This window comes from Coccinella septempunctata, chromosome 1 (genome assembly GCF_907165205.1).
Source record: "Coccinella septempunctata chromosome 1, icCocSept1.1, whole genome shotgun sequence".
Lineage (NCBI taxonomy): Eukaryota > Metazoa > Arthropoda > Insecta > Coleoptera > Coccinellidae > Coccinella > Coccinella septempunctata.
In genome coordinates, this window is record NC_058189.1 from 57939457 (window position 1) to 57961870 (window position 22414).

The window sequence follows — 22414 nt, forward strand, 5'->3', positions numbered from 1 at the left end:
TAATCTGACAATTTGAGCATGACGAAAATGTGTGGGAGGGCGCCAAACTTGCAAAAAAAACGTCACGTGTACATTCTCGAGCGCGATCGCTTTTTTTCTATTTTGAAGCTAATGATTCAAGAATATAAAAATATAATTTGACAGTTTCAGCAAGTCGAAACAATATAAATTGGCCAATTGGTCACAAAAATCAGTTTTTTTGAATTATCTCCTCTACTGGGCTTCAAATTGTTTTCGCATTTATTATAAAAGTTGTAGAGTATATTTACCATTTTCTACAAATATTGTTCGAAGCAATTTCTACGTTTGAACGTTTTTGAGATATATGTCGATGAATTAAGAGCTCCTCGCTCTTATCGCCCTGTAAGTCGAAAACGGTAAGGAGTATATAAAATTACTTTAGACAAAAGTTTTATAAAATTTTATTATCTACAACATTTTTAATGAATACAGAAACGATTAGAGGTACAGGAAGAAAGATATTTCAAAAAAATTCCTTGTTATCAACTTCAAACTGTCAGATTAAGAAAATCCTCCTGATTAGTGTCAGATTAATCGGTCAACACGTCTGCAACACCGAGATTAACCATCTGTATGAAAATCTGACAAGATCGAGTACAAGTAACGATTTTTTTTTGCATTTTCAAAGGACCGCTGTGAAATTGTCTCTAGTCCAAATTGTCAGTCCATTGAATAGTAGCTTCCTTTGGGTCCAATTAACATATCCTCTAAAAATCTGACATGCTCAAAAATTTTTTATTACCATTTTCAACTTTTCCGTACGGCTAGTACCACCACGCAAAGTGTCAGATTAACATGAATTTATTAATTATCAAAGACACGTAGGGTATGTGCAGTATATTAATCTGACACGCTCAAGTATGTACACCAGACGATTTTTTTTACATTATTGAAAACTTGCAGACGCTTTCCCCACCGCTAAAAGTGCATACATCATAGAACCTTTTTTTTTCTAGATCTCCACGACGCTCGCGTAAATCCCGATTTAGCATTGTCGGCTCCCCAACTAATAAAGTTGAACCTGAAAATCAATTTTTAATTTTTCTCCTAGAAACCAGAAAATTGGCAGAAATGAAATTGGGCAAATATTTTATGGGAGCGAGAGGGCCATAAAAAATGGTATAGTGTTCCCTGTAATATCCCCATGATATCACCTTTTATCCAGAGAGGACTTTATTCGTTCAAAATGAATCAAGCTATAAGAAATTAATTTTTCAATAGTATAATATGAATAGTTTCAGGGGTAGCTTTATCTACCCCTTGCAATTATAGGGGAGTACCCTAAATTTTTTCGATTACATTTCCCTCTGTTAGAATATATGTTCAATTCTATTTCTACCAGATTTATGGTTTCTAATCAAAAATTAAAAATTGCTCTTCAAGTGCCATCTTCAGGTAGATGGTAGGTAGAGTTGTATCTGAGCAGGTGCTGAATTTATCACAACTGTTCATTTACACCTTTTATATTGAAGGATTCATTGTTTTTTTTCTCATAATTTTTGCTTTTTCTTCCTGTCGTATCGGCAAGCATTTGCCATCCGTCTTTAGGGATCATTTAGTTTCTTTTAACCGAAGAATGTTTTGTTTGCGGTCACACATTCGGAAAAAAATTTGTCGAGATTTTGCCAAATGAAGTGTAGCGGAACATAAAATCTCTTCGGTTAAAAACAAGATTATCCAAAATGATAGAAATAGTTGGGTAAATTCTTTCATGAGTTTTCCATCATCAATTAATCATGTTCACAACCATGATATCTGTTGTTAACCAATTTTCCACCCCATCCCCCAGAAAGGGAGCATATTTTACCCCATGTTTCTTCAGGAAATATTAATATTAACGACAATGAATCCCCAACTACTGAATTTTTGTCGCTTGTTCACTAAGCACACTTTGTATAATGAACTACCGTGTGAAATTTGCTTTGTTTTTTGATATCTCCCTACGTCACGAAACGTTAACAATAAAAATGCGTGCGGGTTGATAACTTTCTTGGCGCCCGATTCCGATCGTTTCCCATTCGAAATGACGAGCCGAAATATCGAAGGTCTTGCGGCACACGTCGGATATCGATCCCGCGGCGTCCCGTACCTAACCTTACTCCACACGTGCTCCTCCCGACCATCCTCCGTTCCCGTTATGCAAGGACATGGCACAGGTAAAAACCGTCCGTCCTGCCCTGGCTCGGGGGAATCCTGCGGTGCGTACTGCGTGTGCGGGGAGCCGAGGTCCCGTGCGCGCGCGTTGCACATGTTGCGCGCCCCGAAACTGGGTCACTGGGACATCCCTACCACGTCCCGTACAGCGCCCCACTAGCTTACGTGTTGTAAGCGGCTACGTATGACTCCGCAAGAGCTCTAACATAGACCTGCTTCGCGGGAAAGTGGGTCAGCGGTCCTTTAGTCACTTTCACTTATTACATGGACGCCTAATCATTTTCCATTCTACCCCCGTGGTCGTCGCAAGTGCCACGGTAGGGGGTTCCGTCCGTCCAGGTCGTCCCCGCTCAGATCCGGACCGGACAGTCAGTTGGGTACCTTCACCGACGACAAGCGTGCGTCGCACAATCCTCTATACCCATAGTCCGTTCGTTGCGTGTGCCGCGAGTGTTCTTTCATTCAGTGTGATACAACCGCACAAGGATTACGTTTTTCACTGCCAACTTGGATTACTTACAGTGCTGTGATCGCAACCCTTATGAGGGTCTCATTGATACCAAACAATCTCAGTTTGACAATTAACCGTTTTACGTATTGTAAATCAGTGGATTACGCGTGACATCGACTTAACTCTATGTGTGTCCACATGTGAAATGTTACTTGAAATGGATAACCATTCGACTCTGTTGCTATCCTCGCCTTTCGAACAGAACTCGGGAGATTCGCCGGCCGCCTGTTCTCAGTCCTCGAGCCCGATGCCGCCCCCTAACTACGGCTCGCCACCGGTCTCCACCGACATACCGACACCCTATAACGACTCGATCTGCCAGCAGCAGTCGAACAATTCCATGCCGCCCCATTATCAGTACACGATGATGATGTCGCAATCCATGAATCACATAGACAATTCCTATTCCTCATATTTGTTCTCTTCAGGGGCCAGCGCTATCTCCGGCATCGAGATGGGCGGCGGTGGTTATCAGATCACGGGGCTGTCCACGTCCCTCACCCCCGGCGACCTGCCGGACACCAAAGACTGTATCGAGGAGTTGTGTCCTGTGTGCGGGGACAAGGTGTCGGGCTATCATTATGGCCTGTTGACGTGCGAATCGTGCAAGGGTTTCTTCAAAAGGACCGTGCAGAACAAGAAGGTGTACACGTGCGTGGCCGAGAGAAGTTGTCACATCGACAAGACCCAGAGGAAAAGGTGTCCCTTCTGCAGGTTCCAGAAGTGCCTGGAGGTGGGCATGAAGCTTGAAGGTGAGTCCCTTTTTTTTCTCTCTACACACACACGCGGGGTCGGTTTCCGAGCCGGAGGAAAATCGGAATCGATTGCGAATCTACTTGACCCAGTTTCCGAAGGTCCAGCCAATTGGGTCGAGGTCGCCGCGATTTTAATCGAATCTAAACAATGTGTTGCGTTGTAATTAGTCGTTGAGTATCTCGAAATTCAATCTAGGCTTTTTGCGCAATTTCTCGGACTCGGGTTGTTCGTTTTCACTTTCGGCATGATCGAGAATGAAGGATCTCAAAAAAATCTTCGCTGTTGCGCGATCAGGGAAAGATCCTTTGCCATATAACGTTGGAACTCACATTTGAGAATTTATGTAGAGAAAATGAATAAATGGATTGTACAGGGTGGGTAAAATTCGTTGTCTACTGAGAGGGTTTCGAGAACATTGAGAGCTAGAAGAAAACAGACTACACATTCCCGAGAACTTTTTTCCAAATCTGAAAGGCCTAAGATTTCTAGATTCTGAGTTATCAACAAAAATTGAAAAATTACCTTTTTTAATAATGCTGAATTACAGCCATTTTCAAGATTCTGATTTTTCAAATGTAAGCTACAGTTGAAAATTCTTTTATCTTGAAGCAAATTTTTTGCCGATTCCAAAATTGTATCCTATGTAACTATTTAATGAGAAAAAATTCATATTTTTTTCTGTTTTACTATTGATTAATGAAACAAAAAGTAGCGAGGCGTTACCATAGTGACTATTGAATATGTATTTATTTTTTTTGGACTCAGTACTCTGTGATCGGAATTACCAATTGTCGAATCACTTTTTCTATGCATCTATTTCTACTTCAGCTTCATTGAAAATGACAATTTCTCAATTTTTGTTCATTATCGAAATTTAGAAATGAAATGATAGGTCGGTTTCATTTTCTGATTTAGATTATTCAAGTAAAAAGCTACAGGGTGTGATCCATTTTCTTCTATCTGTTATAGTTCTTGAGTTTCCCTCAGTAGACAACGAATTTTGCCCAGCCTGTACAAGGCTCTGATATATTGTGATTCTACTAAAAAACTTATCCAGCGAACCTGATAAACAAACAAATTTGTACCGTTCTAGATGCTTTTAAAACCCGATACAAAATCCTACCACATGAAATTTCATTTCTTGAAAATTGAATTTTATGTCGTCAGAAAAAGAACATTGTGCCAATTTTCATGCGGTTTGGTCCTTGTCCATAACCAGTATGTATTAGTATGTGTATTATTGGTGAAATTGGAAAATTGAGTAGATGTTTTTTTTTTCTGAAATGATGAAGACGAACCTTTCAATTCGATCATTTTCGCTCGTTACAATCATCTTAATTTCCATTCGTATCGAAATAGAGCATTCCTCTTTCTAAGATACGCTTATCAAAACACATTTATTTATTTTTATCAGTGGAACGTGGGAAAAATCATAGTAATGTTATTTAGTCAGCGAAATTGTTATAGTTATCGCACATTTATATCCGTCAGGAATCTTCCTTTTTTAATCTATATTGTATAGCAGGTTCTGATTCATTTCTACGTTTCCTGGGTATAATATTGCTCGAAATTCTATATTTTTTCAATGGGGAGGCATCAATTCATGAATATGTTTTTCGGTTCAAACTAGGATCAAATAATTCATGCAGTTTTTCCATACTACCATAATGTTTTCCGCTTATTGAAAAAAAATCGCGTTTATGTAAACATCATTGATGAATTTCCCATTTCCAAATTTTCTTTTCTCTTTTCTCCCTTAATAAAAGGGTACAACACATTCATTCTATTGATAGTATTCATGTTTCACTGTAGGATTCCATGCAATAATTTCCAATAGAATTACTTCAAGTGTTTCGATTTACAGCGACATCTTCAGGTGAATATCGACAAAAATTACCAAAATTCGTCCGCATCCAGCAGCCAATAGCTAGTCCCATTGTATTTGTACGCATGTTTCGAATCCACTTCTCTCCTTTATATTTCAACATCCTCCTCCAATATTAAACGACCTTGGACTAAAAATAATACTGGAGGCTTGATATTCGTCTATTTTGACGGAACTCGTAATTGAGGATAAAACTAGATTGCTATTGATGCTCTCGGCGATTTACCTGCGAAACTACCATGAGAAGTATCGCAAAAAATAAAACTTAATCGAACGTCAAATTTGTTTACTGAAGTAGATAGCAACGTCACCTCATTCAAGATGAACACGTTATTTGAGAGGGATCTCGAACTCGAATTTCTTAAATGAGAATATGAACTCCCAAGAATATTTAGCCCTTATTTATAATATGAATTAACACGTTCTTTATTGAGAGACATAGGTTGTTTTTAAAATGTAAAAATTGAAAAATTGCCACAATTATCAAATTGCAACATAAAAATGGACATCCTGAGGTTATTTTGGTTAGAAATAGGAATTTATAACTATTATGATGTGGGTAACTCACAGAAGGCCATGTAGGTACACTGTGTCCCATTTTGGTTTGCACTGTATGTATCTCAGCTATTATAAATGATAGAGATACTTTTTTGTAAAACTCTTAAAGCCACAAACAGAAATATTAGAACTACTTTTGTTCCCGAAATACAGGGCGGAAACGAAAATGTTCACTTATAGGGATTTTATTACTTCTCAGGCCCTGTATAAGAGAGATGAAATAAAAACTGCTTACAATAGACATTTTTACAAAAAAGTCAGTGGCGTATTTGAATTTTTTTTAGGCCACTGTTTTTGATTAGGTATTTTTCAAATGGAACACCCTGTATTTCTTAACGTCAACTTTTTTTCTGAATACATTAATGTTATACAAACTAATATTCAATAAATTTTAGCTTAAAAAATCAGAAAAATCCGTATTTAATTTGTTTTTTTGATAGTAGGCCATGAATTCTTTTACACATGCATTCAATATTTTTTTTTTTTGAAACGCTATGTGATTTGAATTTATTTATTTAATTATATTTTAAATATAAACTCAAAATATCACTCTTCAACATAAACTTGAAAATGTTTAAAATATAATTAAATGAATAAGTTTCAATCACATAGCGCTTAAAAAAGTCATAATTGAATGCATGTGTGAAAGAATTCATGTCCTACTATTAAAAAAACAAACATAAATATCGATTTTTCTGATTTTGGAAGCTGAAATTCATTAGATTAGGTTGTGATGCATCAATGTATTCAGAAAAAATTTCAAGAATGTGACTTTCAAATATACAGGTTGTTCCATTTAAAAAATACCAAGTTTGTGCACAATCTTAAAAACAGTGCTCTATTTTTTTTTTTTTAATACGCCATTGACTTTTATATAAAATATCTATTCCAAGCGGTTTTCATTTCATTTTATACAGTTCCTGCAAAATAATAACGTCTTCAAAAGTCAACATTTTCATTTTAGCCCTGTATTTCAGGAACAAAAAAGGAGTTGGCTTCAAAAATTGTGGCTTTAAAACTTTTACAAAAAAGTGATACAGCATGTTTCTATATTCTGATAGCTGACATCCAAACCAAAATGGGACACAGTGTACATCAAATTAATTGAACAAAACATGTCATATTTTTTTATCTGTAAAAATCGAAGGAATCTGTTGAAAACCTCAAGGAACAAAGATATATACTTGTCCAAAAGCATAATTCTTAACCGTTTTCGAGAAGTTCGGGTTCAAAGTTTTCTCTTTTTTACTAGTTTTATTGCATTTATTGCCAGTTTGCACCAACGAATTTGGACAGGCTGTATGTTAAACTAATCTTGTTTGATTTTTTCTAAAAGATTTCTTCCCCGTTTCGAATCATCCTGTATGTTGAAATTTTATCGGTCCACTAATGCTAGATACATTGGAAAAAACTTGTGAATTATCTATTAATCGCTCCATTTCGAATTTGCCTTCCTGGTGATTAATAAAAGGATAGCGAACATTACCTGTCAGCTGTCAAAAACATCTTCCATTAATGAAGTAAAAGGTATAACATCTCGCTGGACTGGCGTTACGAAAACGAGAATTTTCGTATGTATGCGGTCAAACTTTTATGGTCTCGTTTGCCAACGTTCGCCTATACTAATTGGGCCGTATATGAAACTAAAATGGTATTTTTGTTGGTCATCATTCATGTAAGCGAATGTGGTAATGGGTCCGTTGTTGCATAAGTGTACGAATGTTCGACGGGCATATTTCGTGATCCTGAGAAAGAAATCACGAACTGCCACGATGATGAAATCGTTCGATGGGCACGCAACGAACTCCTCACGTTTTGGAAAGGCTGGAAGCTGTCGGAATATCGAATATTGATCCCCTGTGGAAGTCCGGATCTGGATCTTCACCATTTCCTCGAAATCGTGATGCCGGTTTCGATCTCACAGGGATGATTCAGCTTGAAAAAATGATGATATACCAGGGTGTTTCCAAAATAGACGTGAACCTTGGAGGAGCTGTTAGTATCATTAATTTGCTGTCGTTTGAGTCATATTTATTGATAACCAAAAATCAACAGTTTCCGAGATATTTGAGTTCTTGTGTTTTTCAAAAAATTTCTCACCTCACTTCATTTTTCGACAATTTTTTCTACTTTGACCAAGTTTAACTACAATTTTGGATTATTTCCATCAGAAAAAGATATGATACGTATGAAAAAAGCAAAACTATCCTGTATTAGATGTTTTAGAATTCGTTTTAGAATTTAGAATGATTTGAAAGTTGGTATATGCATTCTAACGAAAACTTTTTAAGGGAATGAAGAAGGAATGTGGAATTCGAAAGTTGCAGGCAAATTAATATTAGAAAGAGATTTTTTCTCTTTATATACCAAATTTTAAATTATTACTAATTCTTTTTCAATATCTAGAGGGTGATATAGAGGGTGACAATTTGAAAACTTGTCAGTCCAATGATGTCACGACAAGGATGATTTCAGAGTAAATGCCGGAACAGGTCAATTTCTATTCGTAGGGGGACATATTTTGAGCAGAATTGTAAGCCGAAATCTCCTCAACCCTAGGTGTAGGAGTTATCACCCCTAAATTCTCAATAGGGAATAGGGGGTGAGCGATACCTCAATTGAAAGATCACTCGACCCTCTACATAAATACTATGGTTCGCAAATTTTTATTGAGTCCTTGAAGCATTTACAGGGGCTGATAATTTGAAAACTTGCCAGGCCAATCATGTCTCGACAAGGATGTTTTCAGTGAAAATGCCGGAACAGGTCAATTTTTATTCGGAGGAGGACATGTTTTTAGCAGAATTGTAAGCCATAATCTCAATTCTTAATAAGGAATAGAGGGTGAGCTGTACCTCAATTGGAAGACAATGGTATTATGTAGAAGAACATATTGTCTTCCAATTATTGAGGTTTACCTCCCCCTCTATTTCCTATTAAGAATTTAGAGGTAATAGTCCCTACACCTAAGTTTGAGGAGATTTCGGTTTACAGTGCTCAAAATATGTCCCCCTCCGAATGAAAATTGACCTGTTCTGGCATTTTTTCTGAAACCATACTTGTCGAGACATAATTGTCCTGGCAAGTTTTCAAATTGTCAGCCCCTGTAACTACTTCAAGGACTCAATAAAATTTGCAAACCATAGTATTCATGTAGAGGGACAAATGATCTTTCAATTGAGGTAAATCTCACCCCCTATTCCCTATTAAGAATTTAGGTGTGATAGCCCCTACACCTAGGGTTGAGGAGATTTCGGCTTACAATTCTGCTCAAAATATGTCCCACGCCGAATAAAAATTGACCTGTTCCGGAATTTTCTCCGAAAACATCTTTGTCGCGACAAAATTGGCCTGGAAAATTTCTTGATTATCACCCTGTACATGTATTTTAACAGTAGATTCTTGAGGTCAGAAGAAACACTTTTTTCCCCCACAATTTTTTCAGATTCGGCCATGATAAAAATATATAGCAATTTTAAGATTCCATAACGAGCTATACCGCCCCTGAAATAGTTATTTTCCTATCAAGTGCGGAAAGTGATACTTGCCCGCACGAAACTGCCGTTGCCCGAACGATGCGAAGCAGAGTTCGGGTAAGCAATTGAGTGCGGGCAAGACACTTTACGCAAGAGTTAGGAACAATATTTTTTCTACAAGCGCTTGAAATATATAAATATATCCATTTCACGAAACAGATCATATCTCATTTGATTAATTCATATATAATGACAGACGTAATTCTGCATGTCATTACTATGGGTTTCTCATCGTTGACGTTCTGTGCATAGAAACATGATAGAATTTAATTTACTCTATAATATTTGCGTGCGGGAAAAACCCCTGCTAATCCATTCCCGCACGCAAATGCGTGCGGGAAAGAAATAGCAGGCGTTTTTCCCGCACGTTTTGGGAAAGTGACTCTTTGCAACTTGGAATGCGTGCGGGAAAAAGATTGAACGCGCACGCTTGTAGAAAAAAATATAATTCTCTCAATAATAACAAGCTGAATCCAACCTATAAAACGGGTTGATAAAAAATTCCCTCCAATGACTACCATTTCTGGCTCAATGTTAGGGTTGCCATTCAAAATAAGTAAACATTTATCCTACATTTCTCGTAGAGGGTACATGAAAACACCCCAATTAAACATTAAAAGTTGAGTAATTAAAAATTAAAATTGACCTGTTCAATCTATTTTTCTATAAACTAGTGAATAACGATGATATGAATTATGGGCCTTACTTTTTATTCACTCTTAATTTTAATACACCTAATCAGGCGTGCATTGCATATCTAATGTCACGTTTCATTGACATAGAGCATTTATCAGCTTATCTGACAGTTCATATGATTGGTAACTTCAAATGGTTTGCCGAGGATGCTGGAACAAAATTTATATTAGAAAAATCCAGACATATGGAACATGAAAAGGTACTCATAATATCGATGGGTATAGAAACGCAGAGTAAATCAGCCATGTTAGTTCTAGATTCTAGTGTCAGACTTTTTGTAGAACCGTTTTTTCCCTTAGCTTTTGTTTCAACCGACTTCTTCCTTATTCTATTCTGCTTGTAGGTTCGATCGTTTTTTTTTGCTAACAATTATTTCCGCGTTGATATCAGGAGGTGTACCTGCGTCAGGTAAAAACCTTGAATGGTCCATTTTTGCTCGTGTATGGTTACGTAGAACTAGAATCTGAATGTCCAGCCCTCCCAGACACCGTTTCCGTTTTTTGCTTGACCATTATATCCTCAAATGAACGATCCCTCCAGTAAAAACCGTGCTGGCTGTCTGTCAATTTTCGTCTAGAATGATTATGTGTTGCTCGAATGCACCATAATGGTTTTTGGAAGTTTTCTCTATCTAATACACTGTATTCATTTATTTTGAAGGATTTCGAATGTTCGGTTCAATAGATTTCAGCAATATGTTAAGGCGAAACACCGATTACTACATAAAGAACTTCGAAAATGTGCTGACACAACATTCTTCTTTCTCCCTAACAGGCGTCACATTTTTCTATGCTATTCTATGTGTTTGGCAGAGTATTGGATTATAGCATAGAAATACCAAAGTTATATTGTCTAGTCAAATAAATGAAGGGTCTGTGTTACACTAACAAAAGATGATTTTCACAATAATAATTCTGGATTCGTTACTTCCCTGTCGTATTTGTTGGTTCGTTTGACAGATTCCATAAACCGAAATGACACATTCGATAAAAGTCCGCGAACAATAACTGATTATAATCGGGCGGTATATGGCTTATAACATTTTCCGCGAGGCAATATATCACTCTCAAAGTCATTTCTTTGTAATCCGCTCCTTTCAATTATGCGTTTCATATAAGGTACAAGCTGTTGCTTATCACCCACGCTTCCTTGTATCACCAGTTGCGCCATCTCTTCCTTTCTGTTTTCCTCGTTTTTAATGCATCCGTAATGAGGTCACCTCTCGGGCATTTTCGAAATTGTTCACTTAGCCGTGATGATTTTATTTCCTGCCTGAGTCACCAGAATCGCGAAATTAGATCGATAATAATAACAGTAGCTGAAAATGATCCGAAGCTAGGCAAAATGCGTTATTTGTTTCGAATTGCCCTGGAAAAAAATTCGATATTCAAACTGACATTTTGACATTTGAGTGCTTGGTGAGAAACTGACGTGGAAGCTTGATGATATTCCATTATATTGACCTATCATATGTACACAACGTTCTTTCATCATAAGCCTCTACACTTCCATCATAAAATTGTTCAGGTTCTTGAAAACAAAAATTTCAGAAGATATTTCGATATTTTTATGGTCATATCAACATCGTCTTCACCTTAAGTCGGCTCTGACGGTTTTTTTTTCGGTTTCGGATGATGGAAGGGGCCATTCCAAAACGTGTTGACTCTTAAGACCATGTGTCATCTCTAGTGACAATACGTCTCTTGGGGAATACTGTTTCTGGCACAGTTGGTTGAGTTTACCCAGAGAAGGTCTTTGTGCTATATCTAGCTCATCTGGTTATCAGCATGGACATATAATAATAAAGACATGGATTGTTTACATTGGAAGCTCTCGCCAAAATTCTCATGTTTTACTTTATTCATTTTCTCTAGTTTCTAGTTTCGGATTTTCGATCGAGTTTTTGAAGAATAAATATAAATCAATAAATTCACAATTACACATTATCAGGTTTATTAAACATACTAGGGATCTATTAATTTATGAATGATAATTTTCCACAAATTCTCACTCTCGAATATCAATATTATACAGGGTGTTTTCAAAGGTGAGGTTTTTTTTTTGGCAGAAGGTAGCTCATAAAAAAAGTCGTTTAACCAAAAATTGCCCATATAAAATGTCCAAGATGGCTGAGATACAATATTTAGAAGTTCGACAAAATTTCCTTATATACAGGACTGATGAAAATGACTCCGGCATCGGAAAAACGAAAGAAAACATAACATAGGGCTGGACAATCAATGCTTCAGTACCAAGTTCATCGAATTAGATGCATCAGGTCACTTTTGAGAGAATCATAATTGTTGTATCGTGCAATTTAGGGTGAAAAAAAAAATTTAGAAAATCGAGGCAGTTTCTTGAAAGTGCTTAGGTTAGTTATGTTGAAAAAGTGCGATGATGTTTCCCCATTTCATCCCACTTTTACGACCATTGTTGGAATGTTCGTAAGAAGATTGTGATGCCCGTTGTGAAAAAATTCGTGAATAATTTAGACGAATTTTATTGGTGAAATTTTGAAGTATCGTTCTATTTTTTACACATGTATCCTAAGTCTCTTCTGTCAGTTGGTATCGAAATGAACCATTTCATAAAATCATGTGAGTAACAAAAAAATAATGAGAACAATTCGGCAATCCTAAGTTTCCAGTTTCATTACCACGTAAATATCGAACGAGCCAATATCCTAAACGGAACCACATGGTCGAATCAGGAGATGAGTTTTTTTCCATTGCTTTGCGATAATTCAGCTAACAAACTGTCAAGGGTCATATAAGAATCAATTTCAGTAATCATTTTCAATTTGTTTTTTCAACTCTGTTATTTTGAATGTTTTGTATAGGGGATTTTTGGTGAAACGCTTCATTTTGACCAGTTCTACCTTCTGTTGAGAAAAAAGCCTCACCTTCAAATACACCCTGTATACAGGGTGATTTTTTTAAGTGTTTCATTAGAAGTTTTCGAGGAAGGAATTGTAATACAGATTCAAGATTTTGGATTTTCGTTTTAGAGAACATGAACTTTAATTGCAAAATATTTTCTAGCGGAATCTACTTCCGGTTTCACCGGAAACGAATGTAACTTCGTTATTTCAAATGCAGCACCCTGTATATTTTTACATATTCGAATTCTTCGTTTAATTTTACACTGATTTGATGTATGATATGTGCAACCACTCAAGCGGTTTTTGAATTATAACCTGATTATCAAATTTTTTGAGAAAAAGGTTGTCACAGATTAGTGTCCATATCTTCAAAATCCCTCATTATAAGAATTTCTTTTTGCGAAAGTAGAACAAAAGAAAGTACGCTGATACTGTTTCTTGTATAACTTATGAGGAAATATTATACAGGGTGTCTGAAAAAGGGCCCCAAACTGAGCCTCGATAAAACTATGAAATCTCACTTTTTTCAAATGGCAACCCTATAATTTTGTAATTCCAATCGATTGCCCGTCAAAAACTACTTAGAGTGTCCCCAACATTCCATGCCTCTAAAATCAGTAATTTCGCCGTAATTGAATGAAATTCGAATTTCGGGAATAAATCAAGGTTTCTTAGTCTAACCATAGATTTATTAGGATAGAAATTTTCAAGAAGGCTATGTCTGTTCAGTTATAATGCATTTTTGAGAACTGTCATTTATACTTGTTTGATTAATCGGGCACTATGCAAAATCAGAATTACAGTAACAGTGATGTATTAAATATGTTCTTCATTTACGGTGAATGTAACAAAATATTAGAAAGGGCAGTCAGAACTTTCAACGAAAGAAACCCACATTTACCACCTTTAACAAAATCAAAGTTCTTCATTACCTGTTACTGTTTTCACACGATTCCGTTTTGGGTTAATGCTTCCACTACGGAGAAAATTGTTTTGATACCTCCTGAACTTTGATTTTGTTAAAGGTGGTAAATGTGGGTTTCTTTCGTTGAAAGTTCTGACTGCCTTTTCTAATATTTTGTTACATTCACCGTAAATGAAGAACATATTTAATACATCACTGTTACTGTAATTCTGATTTTGCATAGTGCCCGATTAATCAAACAAGTATAAATGACAGTTCTCAAAAATGCATTATAAATGAACAGACATAGCCTGCTTGAAAATTTCTATCCTAATAAATCTATGGTTAGACTAAGAAACCTTGATTTATTCCCGAAATTCGAATTTTATTCAATTACGGCGAAATTACTTATTTTAGAGGCATGGAATGTTGGGGACACTCTAAGTAGTTTTTGACGGGCAATCGATTGGAATTACAAAATTATTATCGAAAACTTCCAATGAAACACTTAAAAAAATCACCCTGTATAATGCAGAACTAGTTTGTCGTTTCATGGATGCTACCAAAGATTTATTGATCCCCTGGATATTTGAGGAATCTTGTTGACAATTTGGCAACGTCGTTAACTGTCTTCAATGGCGCGGGCCAATAGCTCTTTTTCTAAGCATCGTCTACTTTAGTTATCTCCATAGTTACGTGGTCCCACGTTGCCAATTGAGGTTCAAGAACAACGAAAGGGAAATATTCGCCTTTTTTGAGTTCTCAATGAATTCATAGTTAGTTTCATCAGTTATCTAAGCTGATTTCTCATAAAATAATACGGTCTGGACGGTAAATGGCTGATTTTTCTTGGGTTCTACTCCAACGATTCTTCCTCCTTTACTTTCCTTTTTATTTCTATATATTTTTTATAACTTCTTTTATTGGATGTTCTTATCTCGATGACGTTAGCTGAACTGATATAGGTACGTATTATGCCCCGTAGTCACGAGGTTAGGCAGAAATGCGACCGTTAAAGCTTTAGCACTCGAAAAGGAGAGTCGAAAGTGCACAGGAAAACAAAGACATTTCGCCGGCGTCAACGTGATCTATCCAAACTCGTGGCCCGAACAAAAGGTTCGCGTCTCGCAATTCAACTCTTTGCTACACCTAAAAATAAATTGGAAACATTATTAAAACCGACCGTTCGAGTAGTCATTCGGCTTCGCGTCTCCCTTTCACTTTCGTCCCGTTCCGTTTGTGTGGCGTGCCCGAGAAAAACGTTCTTCGTTTTGTCTTTATATAGACGTTTTCCGAGGAATTTACCCCGAGGGGAGTGGGTCGGAATGGACTTCTGCCAAAATTCTGCGGGGACAAAGATCTTATTCGAAGACAGCCACCCAGAGGCTGAATAATGTTTTCTTAAAGTTCACAGCACAAACAGGAACTTCAATATTCAACGAAGTTTGAATTGCGTTTCCCAAAACTCGAAAACAAGAGAACGCCATTCATTCTTGTCTACCTTTCAGGGTAAAAAAAGGGGTCAAAAGAAACACTTTTTTCCCTTATCATTTCTTCCGCATCGGTTCGGTTAAAAAGATACAGCCTGTTGAAAAAACAGATGAAATGAATTTCGGAATATAGTTTTTCATTTATTTGATTCATCTTTTTCGAAGATATCACCCCCGTCTTCCAGTTTTCTCATTATGACCATTACGTACCATAAAAATACCAAAAATTCAAATAACCCTACTCTTGAATGTAAGTTGGATATTATCCAATGAATATTTGAAAGTTTCATAAAATAAAAGTAATCTTCATATTTTCTCGTATAATGCGCCGTTTTCTAGTAATTTGATGTTTGATGTAAATTTGTGTGTGAAATTTGGAAAATTGGGTACTTGGGCTTGAATACAACTCTGTTCAAAACAACTGTCACAGATTAAGCTAGTTATTATAAAGGTAATTTTGTTTTTCCAGGGGTGGCACAGCTCATTATGATAACTTAAAATGGCTATATCTTTTTAACAGGCCCGATTTGGAAAAAATGGTATAAGAGAAAAAAGTGTTTCTTTTGACCTCAAGAATGTACTATTAAAATATTTGTACTAGCCAAAGACTCGCCCTGTATGTGAACAAGTTAACTATCTTCTTTATTTATCAATATTATGTCTCTATTTATTCCTTTATGTACAGGGTGGGCAAAATTCGTTGGCTACTGAGAGGATTTCGAGAGCTATAACAGCTAGAAGAAAACGGATGAAACATTTCCGAGCTCATTTTCGGAGAAACAAAGAATGGTGAAAACCGCAGCCTCCTATACAATACTTTGTTTTTGAGTTTGACAATTTCGTAAAGTTCTCATGACTTTTTTGTCTTTGAAGTTACAAATCTGAAACTTGAACCTTCTAGAGGCACTTTTTTACGTAGAATCCACTAATGGGCTCAAAATATTTTTTCCTTTCGAATCATTAGGTGAACTTTTATTGAATTTGATATTTTTGAATTGAAAAAAATCTTTTGTCGGTAGATTCTTCGTATGAAAGTGCCTAAGAAGGTTCAAGTTTCATATCTTTAACTTCAAAGACAAAAGAGTTATGAGAACTTTTCGGAATCGTCAAAATCTCAATTTTTGTTTATAACTCGAAATCTAAATATGATAGGTCTATTCTGTTTTCAGATTTGGATTAGTCATGAAAAAAGAGCCCGAGATTGTGTCATCCGTTTTCTTCTAGCTCCTATCGTTCTCGAGATCCCCTCAGTAGACAACGAATTTCGCCCACCCTGTACAGTAGTCCTCTAATTCTCTGGATTTCATGCACTCATGAAAAAAAATTCAACTGGACTTGTTCTTGTTACATTGTAGGTAGCTTGTTGCTGTATGAAACAGTGTTCATGTAAAAATCCACTCTTCCTTAAGCGAGTTGAGGCGAAAACCAAGAGAAATGTAGAAGTTGTCGCAAACCCTTTACGTCAACAACTAGGGGTTTAAGTTAAGCACCTTAAATCCACTGGAAGAATCCAATCGGGGTTGCTTTTTCCGAAAATATAAAAAGTAGACAGGTACCGCAAACAGAATGTTCAAACTTCCATCGATAACATTCTGAGCCACTCAGGTAAATTTTTAATGTTTTCGTCGACTCCTATCAGCCATCAGCTCCCAAGTAGAAACACACGTATATCTCTTCCACATGAAATTCTTTATCTGGGCGCGTTCGTTTGAACTCAACGACAAGCTGACATTTCGAATTATCGTTATGTTTCGTAACGCCGTCAGGGTTCGTTGGTTAAGTAGGAAAACTGCGTTTTTTCCCGACTAAATCAAAGGTCTCACGTGCGATACTCATTACGTTCCTCGTAAAACATTAAATTACAATCAGAGGGGGTGATCACGATGCTTCGGCCAGTTGGTTTTTACCGCTGTGTCTGTATCCCTTTCGAAAACGGCAGGTTCTGGTAATCCCCAAAAATGATAGATTAGAGCCCAACGAAAATAAATGTTTTTAAAAAGTTTTGAGCCTCCATGGTGAGATATTCATCCTTTCTTCTATACTAGTGTTAGTTCTGAGGAATCTCCTTGAATGTCTAGTTCGTGATTGATCATCAACTTTAAGGTAGGCTTGACGTTAAGTCCTACCTATTTCAGTGACTTCTCTGGTAAATTCAATAGAAATCAGCGAGGTAACCGCTAAGCCTGCTTAAAATTAGTTGGAGCAAACAGGTATTAGTGTTGTTAAAATCTGCAATATCTGGGAAACTTGGAGGCCAGATTGATAAATCGATATAGTTTTGGTGATAATAGTCCAACGATAATTTAGAGCTATATTGTGTGATTGTGATCCAGTCTTAAAGCATTGGATTGGTATGGTAGATTGATCATGGATACAGGGTGTCCCAGGGTTGATGGCCTATTAGACGTTTATAAAGAACTGATCACAATTTTGTGCGGAAAATTTGCCCTTTGTTGTTTTAGACTATGAATTTTCTCCCTAAAATCTTTTCATACCTACGCTGCTTTCGGTCGTACTTGAAACAGCCCACTACCTTCTTACTTTATATGGTACGCTCAGTATATTTTTGCATCGTTAGATAGCTGATTTAATGACAATTTTAACAGTACTCCATACCTTGGGTAAAATGTCCACGGTGTATGAGTTATTGGGATTCTTATGAAAAATAAAAAATAGAATATTTCTGCTGGGAGTCTTTACCTTTCTATTCTGCCATTATGTAGTACTATAACACCATTTGCTGTTTAGAACGAAAATGTACAAGTTTTTATGAGAAGATCATCAAATAGAATTCATCACAACTCGAGATTGTCGAATTACAACCAAATTTTTCATTAGGGTAAAATCAAGGAGGGTGTATTTCTGCAAGTATATATTCTTTAATCTTTCTGGTAAAACGTTTTCGGCTACTATGGGGTAACTATCTTCAATACCACTAAAACATCAAAATGAAAGAGTCACAAAGAACGTCTGGGTCAGTCCAAAACTCACATGTCAAATCAATAAAGAGTATCTAAACTAGTGAAAATCAACATCGAGGTGGTAGAAGTTCTCAGTTTCACAGTACCTACACAATTCAGATAATAGGCATCTTTGTAGAACTAACCTCACAAATTGAAAATGAAAACAATCAAATCACAGAAACTAGTGAAAAACAGTACCTAATTAGTCAGTGACACAGAAAACACCCTCCTGGATTTTACCTTAGAGTTTTTCCAAGTATCCAGTTTTACATAATAATAAATTTCGAATTATTTCAGTCGATTCTACGTAAAAAAAGGGGAGGGTTACCTAAATAAATCATTTACCTAAATTCAAAACTTTCAGAGTTATCAAGGGGATATCTTGAAATAAACGTAAAGATCAATTTATAACCATGTACTTGATTGTTCTGTAACTTCCGGAAACCACAGAATGAAACTCGAATTATGAATAATTGTTTGTTGGGCATGTTAAGAATACATGAACAATTCATGAAATGTGAAAATTATTTATACATCGAATTTTAGTTTCTATCTGTGGTTATCGGAAGTCACATACCAATCAAGCAGATCGAAATTGCTGTTTTTTCTTATTTCAAGATTTTACTTGATAACCCTTCAATTTTTCTTTTAGGGTTTATTTAGAAAACCCTTCCTTTTTTTTACGTAGAATCGACTACAATAATAAAAAATTGGTTTTAATGTGAAAATCTTTTGAGTTTTGATGAATTTGATTCGTCCAACATGTACCTAGATCTTCTCTTAAACATCTTGAACATTTTTGATTCCACAGCAAACAGTGTTATAATACTACATAATGGCAGAATTGAAAATGGTGAAGCTTGAATTGGCATTAATCAGCTATTTAACGATGCAAAGATATACTGGGTGAGCCATTTGAAATAAGAAAGTAATAGACTGATTCTGATATAACCTGTAAATGCGTAGGTCTGAAAATATTTCTGGGAAAAAATCATAGTTGAGAAGTCCAGCATGCAACTTTTCAGCACAGAATTGTTATCAGTTCTCTATAAACGTCTAATATGCTATGTACCGTGGGATACCCTGTAAAGGCGCACTAAGTTTTCTAATAATTCTCGGTATTGTAGTATTCAAAAATATTCTGAATCTCATAGCTAGAATCTGTCACTAGGCATTTTTACCAATGAACTAACACAGAGTCCGGGAAGTTGATTTCATACAGTCCGCGGTTCTATGACAGCTCTCCTCGAAATAAAACCGCTCCGATCATTTTGCAGAATTGCTGCATCACTACGATCGCTGGTACGTCATTAAGGTGAAGCGAGGTAGATTGTGTCTAGTAAATACGGTATTAAGTAAGGATGTTTTCAAGGTGAACAAGAAAGCGAAATATCTGTGAGAATATAAATATTACATCTACCTCGGACTCTCACGATTGTTGAGGCTCAACTTACTCGTTTCCACTTTTATTTTCGAATTAAATGGTTGATATACGATGCTCAGTTTGTTCCATTATTAAATAACGGTACTGCTAATTATTCTCTGTATTCATCTGCGTATTCTTATTGCTCCTGGCTGTATCGATTGGCTAATGCTTACTCATCATCCTCGCACAATCAGTAGTACTTTCGATTTCGAATCATCGATTAGTGGTTTCTAAAAAGTCGAATCTGTTTTGGAAATTGGTTAACATGAATGCTGATTTGCTACGTTGGAATGTACCTACTGTTCATCCTAAGCAGCCACTTCATGTAAGAATAGATTAGGCGAATAATAAAGATGCTTTTTTCGTTTGAGCAAAAGCGTCTTTATTATTCACTTAATGTTTTTCGAAAAATACTTCTTTGATATCATAGTCGAGTCTTCTGGGAAATTTAGGGTTAAACTCCCAAATATTTTGTGGATTGCTAATACATATTTTCTACATGACTCGATAATTCCAACACATTGAAAGAAAAATAAATAACAAAGAAATCAATATCGTTGAAAATCTCTGTGATCTTCTTCTGATTTCTTACATTATAATGAATCAAATATTTTACGAACTTCACTATGTTTTATCAACCTACTCAAGCAGGTATTTGATCGTTCTTGATTCATGCTTTTATTTAACAAGTTCATTTCATGCTCCTAAGTGATATCGTTTTTCGAATTGTTGCAGACAGTACCTTATGGTACTGAACCACGCCGTTTATTTTAATTTCAAATAATAACAATTACTATGAATCATTTGTGTTTTAATTTCACAAGTCGAATTTCCAAACACTCTGTCACGTGCCGCTTATTTACGTTACGTTGAAAATATTTGTGATGTTGGTGTGGTTGTTTTGAATAAACATCATGTTACGTGAGCTGTCCATAGACGATGTTGTAGCATTTTCATTGAATAATGTAGCAGGAAGATGGTCGTATATATTTGGTATAATTTTCGTCTTTAACTTCAGCTTATTCTTCGATATAAATTTTTGTATTCTGCTGTTAATTCAGTTCCATTCTAATAATGATTGTGTATTTAACAAATTCTTCCTGTGAGGATTATTTACACGTGGGTAATAGACTTGAAGAAAGAAATGGACTTACCACAAATATCCTAACAGAAATGAGACAATTCTCAAAAAAATAAATTCTATATCTATATAAGGTGTTACAAATTTAATCCAACAAAATTCGCTCACAGATTTTCGAGACTGCTAAACCACCTTTTTTGTTTTTTGCCAGAAGCCCCTCTTTTGGAGTAACAACCCCCTGAATTTCACCCCTAAATTTTTTTTTTTATCTCAGAATCCGGTCATACGAAAATCAATGATTTTGTTACACAGGAGTTTTATTATATGCGAAATCTCATAGAGCTACCTATGTTGGCGATATATCCTCTTATTAAGAGACTTTTTACTGGTCTTTGACTTTGCAACCACTAAACATTAACCCCGCATTTGAATTCCTTGAAAATTGCCAAACCCTTAGACATTGTTGCCTAATAAAGAATATTTTAAGTGGTCCATCGCCAAAATAGGTAGCACTAAGAGATTTCGCACATCATATAACCTCTGTGTAAAAATTTCGCTTCGCTTTCTCGTGGATGTACCCACGAAAATATCAAAAGCGAAACTTGAAGAAGCATCAGTTGCATCCTGCATGTGTCTGACCTGTGCAACAGACCGTTGTCGTGAATACATGGGAGAATTCAAAAAGATTCAGTTGAAACGGTGTGTGACAGAGATGTTTGTTTTCGACGACCGAACCATAAAATTAATGCCTGACGTTGTTCGGTTATGAACGAGAATGTTTGGACTGCCTTATTATTATAGTTCAACGCAGCATTACTGATAAACACGATCGAATCGAAAATTGGTATTTTCCTGGGTATGTTCGAGATTGTCGTCGTTGGCCAACTTAAAATAGTTTTTATTCGGTAAAACAAGTTCTTCAGTCAGCTCGCGAATGGATCCAGGTGAAGGAAGAATCTTGACATCAAGGATTATAGAGTAGAGAGATAGGAAACGCCCTCATATCTCTAGAACTGAGAACCGACTACGTTTTGGCCAGTGAACACACATTTGGCAATGAGATGGCGCTGAAAACGTACTGTCAATACAGAAAAACTGTTTAATAACAGTTTTCTGTTTTATATATATATTCTTTTGAATGTAAGCAATACATTTTTGGTTATCAAACAATATAGTATATGTATGAGTTTTAGCAAAGGTTAGTGTAACGGGGTACCATACAATTTGGAGTTTGATACAAGAGCTTAGGGAAAAACCTCAGTAAAAAAACCCTGTCTCCCCGTGATAGTGTAGTGATGACAAATTTGTTTACAGAATGAGCTTTCAATACTGAAGGGCTTATTTTCCATTGGCCATTGATATAAAAATTTCTTTATCCTCTTTCCATTTCGAAATAATATCTGAAACAAAGAAACAGAGCAGAAAACGAAGAAAAAAGTGAATAATAAAGCTTTCACGAAACTTATTCAAAGACTTGAAGATGAATGAAGAAAAAATAAATAATTATAAGTGCGTAACTTGTACTTCAATTGCACTGGGAGGAATACCATCT

The 22414-nt window shown here is 36.1% G+C and overlaps 1 protein-coding gene across 2 annotated transcripts in view; it reads left to right on the top strand.

Annotated features, from left to right (window-relative positions):
• Positions 1-22414, top strand: part of LOC123307794 (nuclear hormone receptor FTZ-F1) — a 163706-nt gene that overhangs the window by 96908 nt on the left and 44384 nt on the right. Inside the window, exon 3 of one of the 2 annotated variants that reach the window (XM_044890242.1) lies at positions 3115-3438. In XM_044890242.1, coding sequence (XP_044746177.1) covers positions 3115-3438 — 324 coding nt within the window. Of the gene's footprint in view, positions 1-2369; positions 3439-22414 lie in introns of those variants that run through there. The other variant, XM_044890234.1, reaches the window with a different exon arrangement.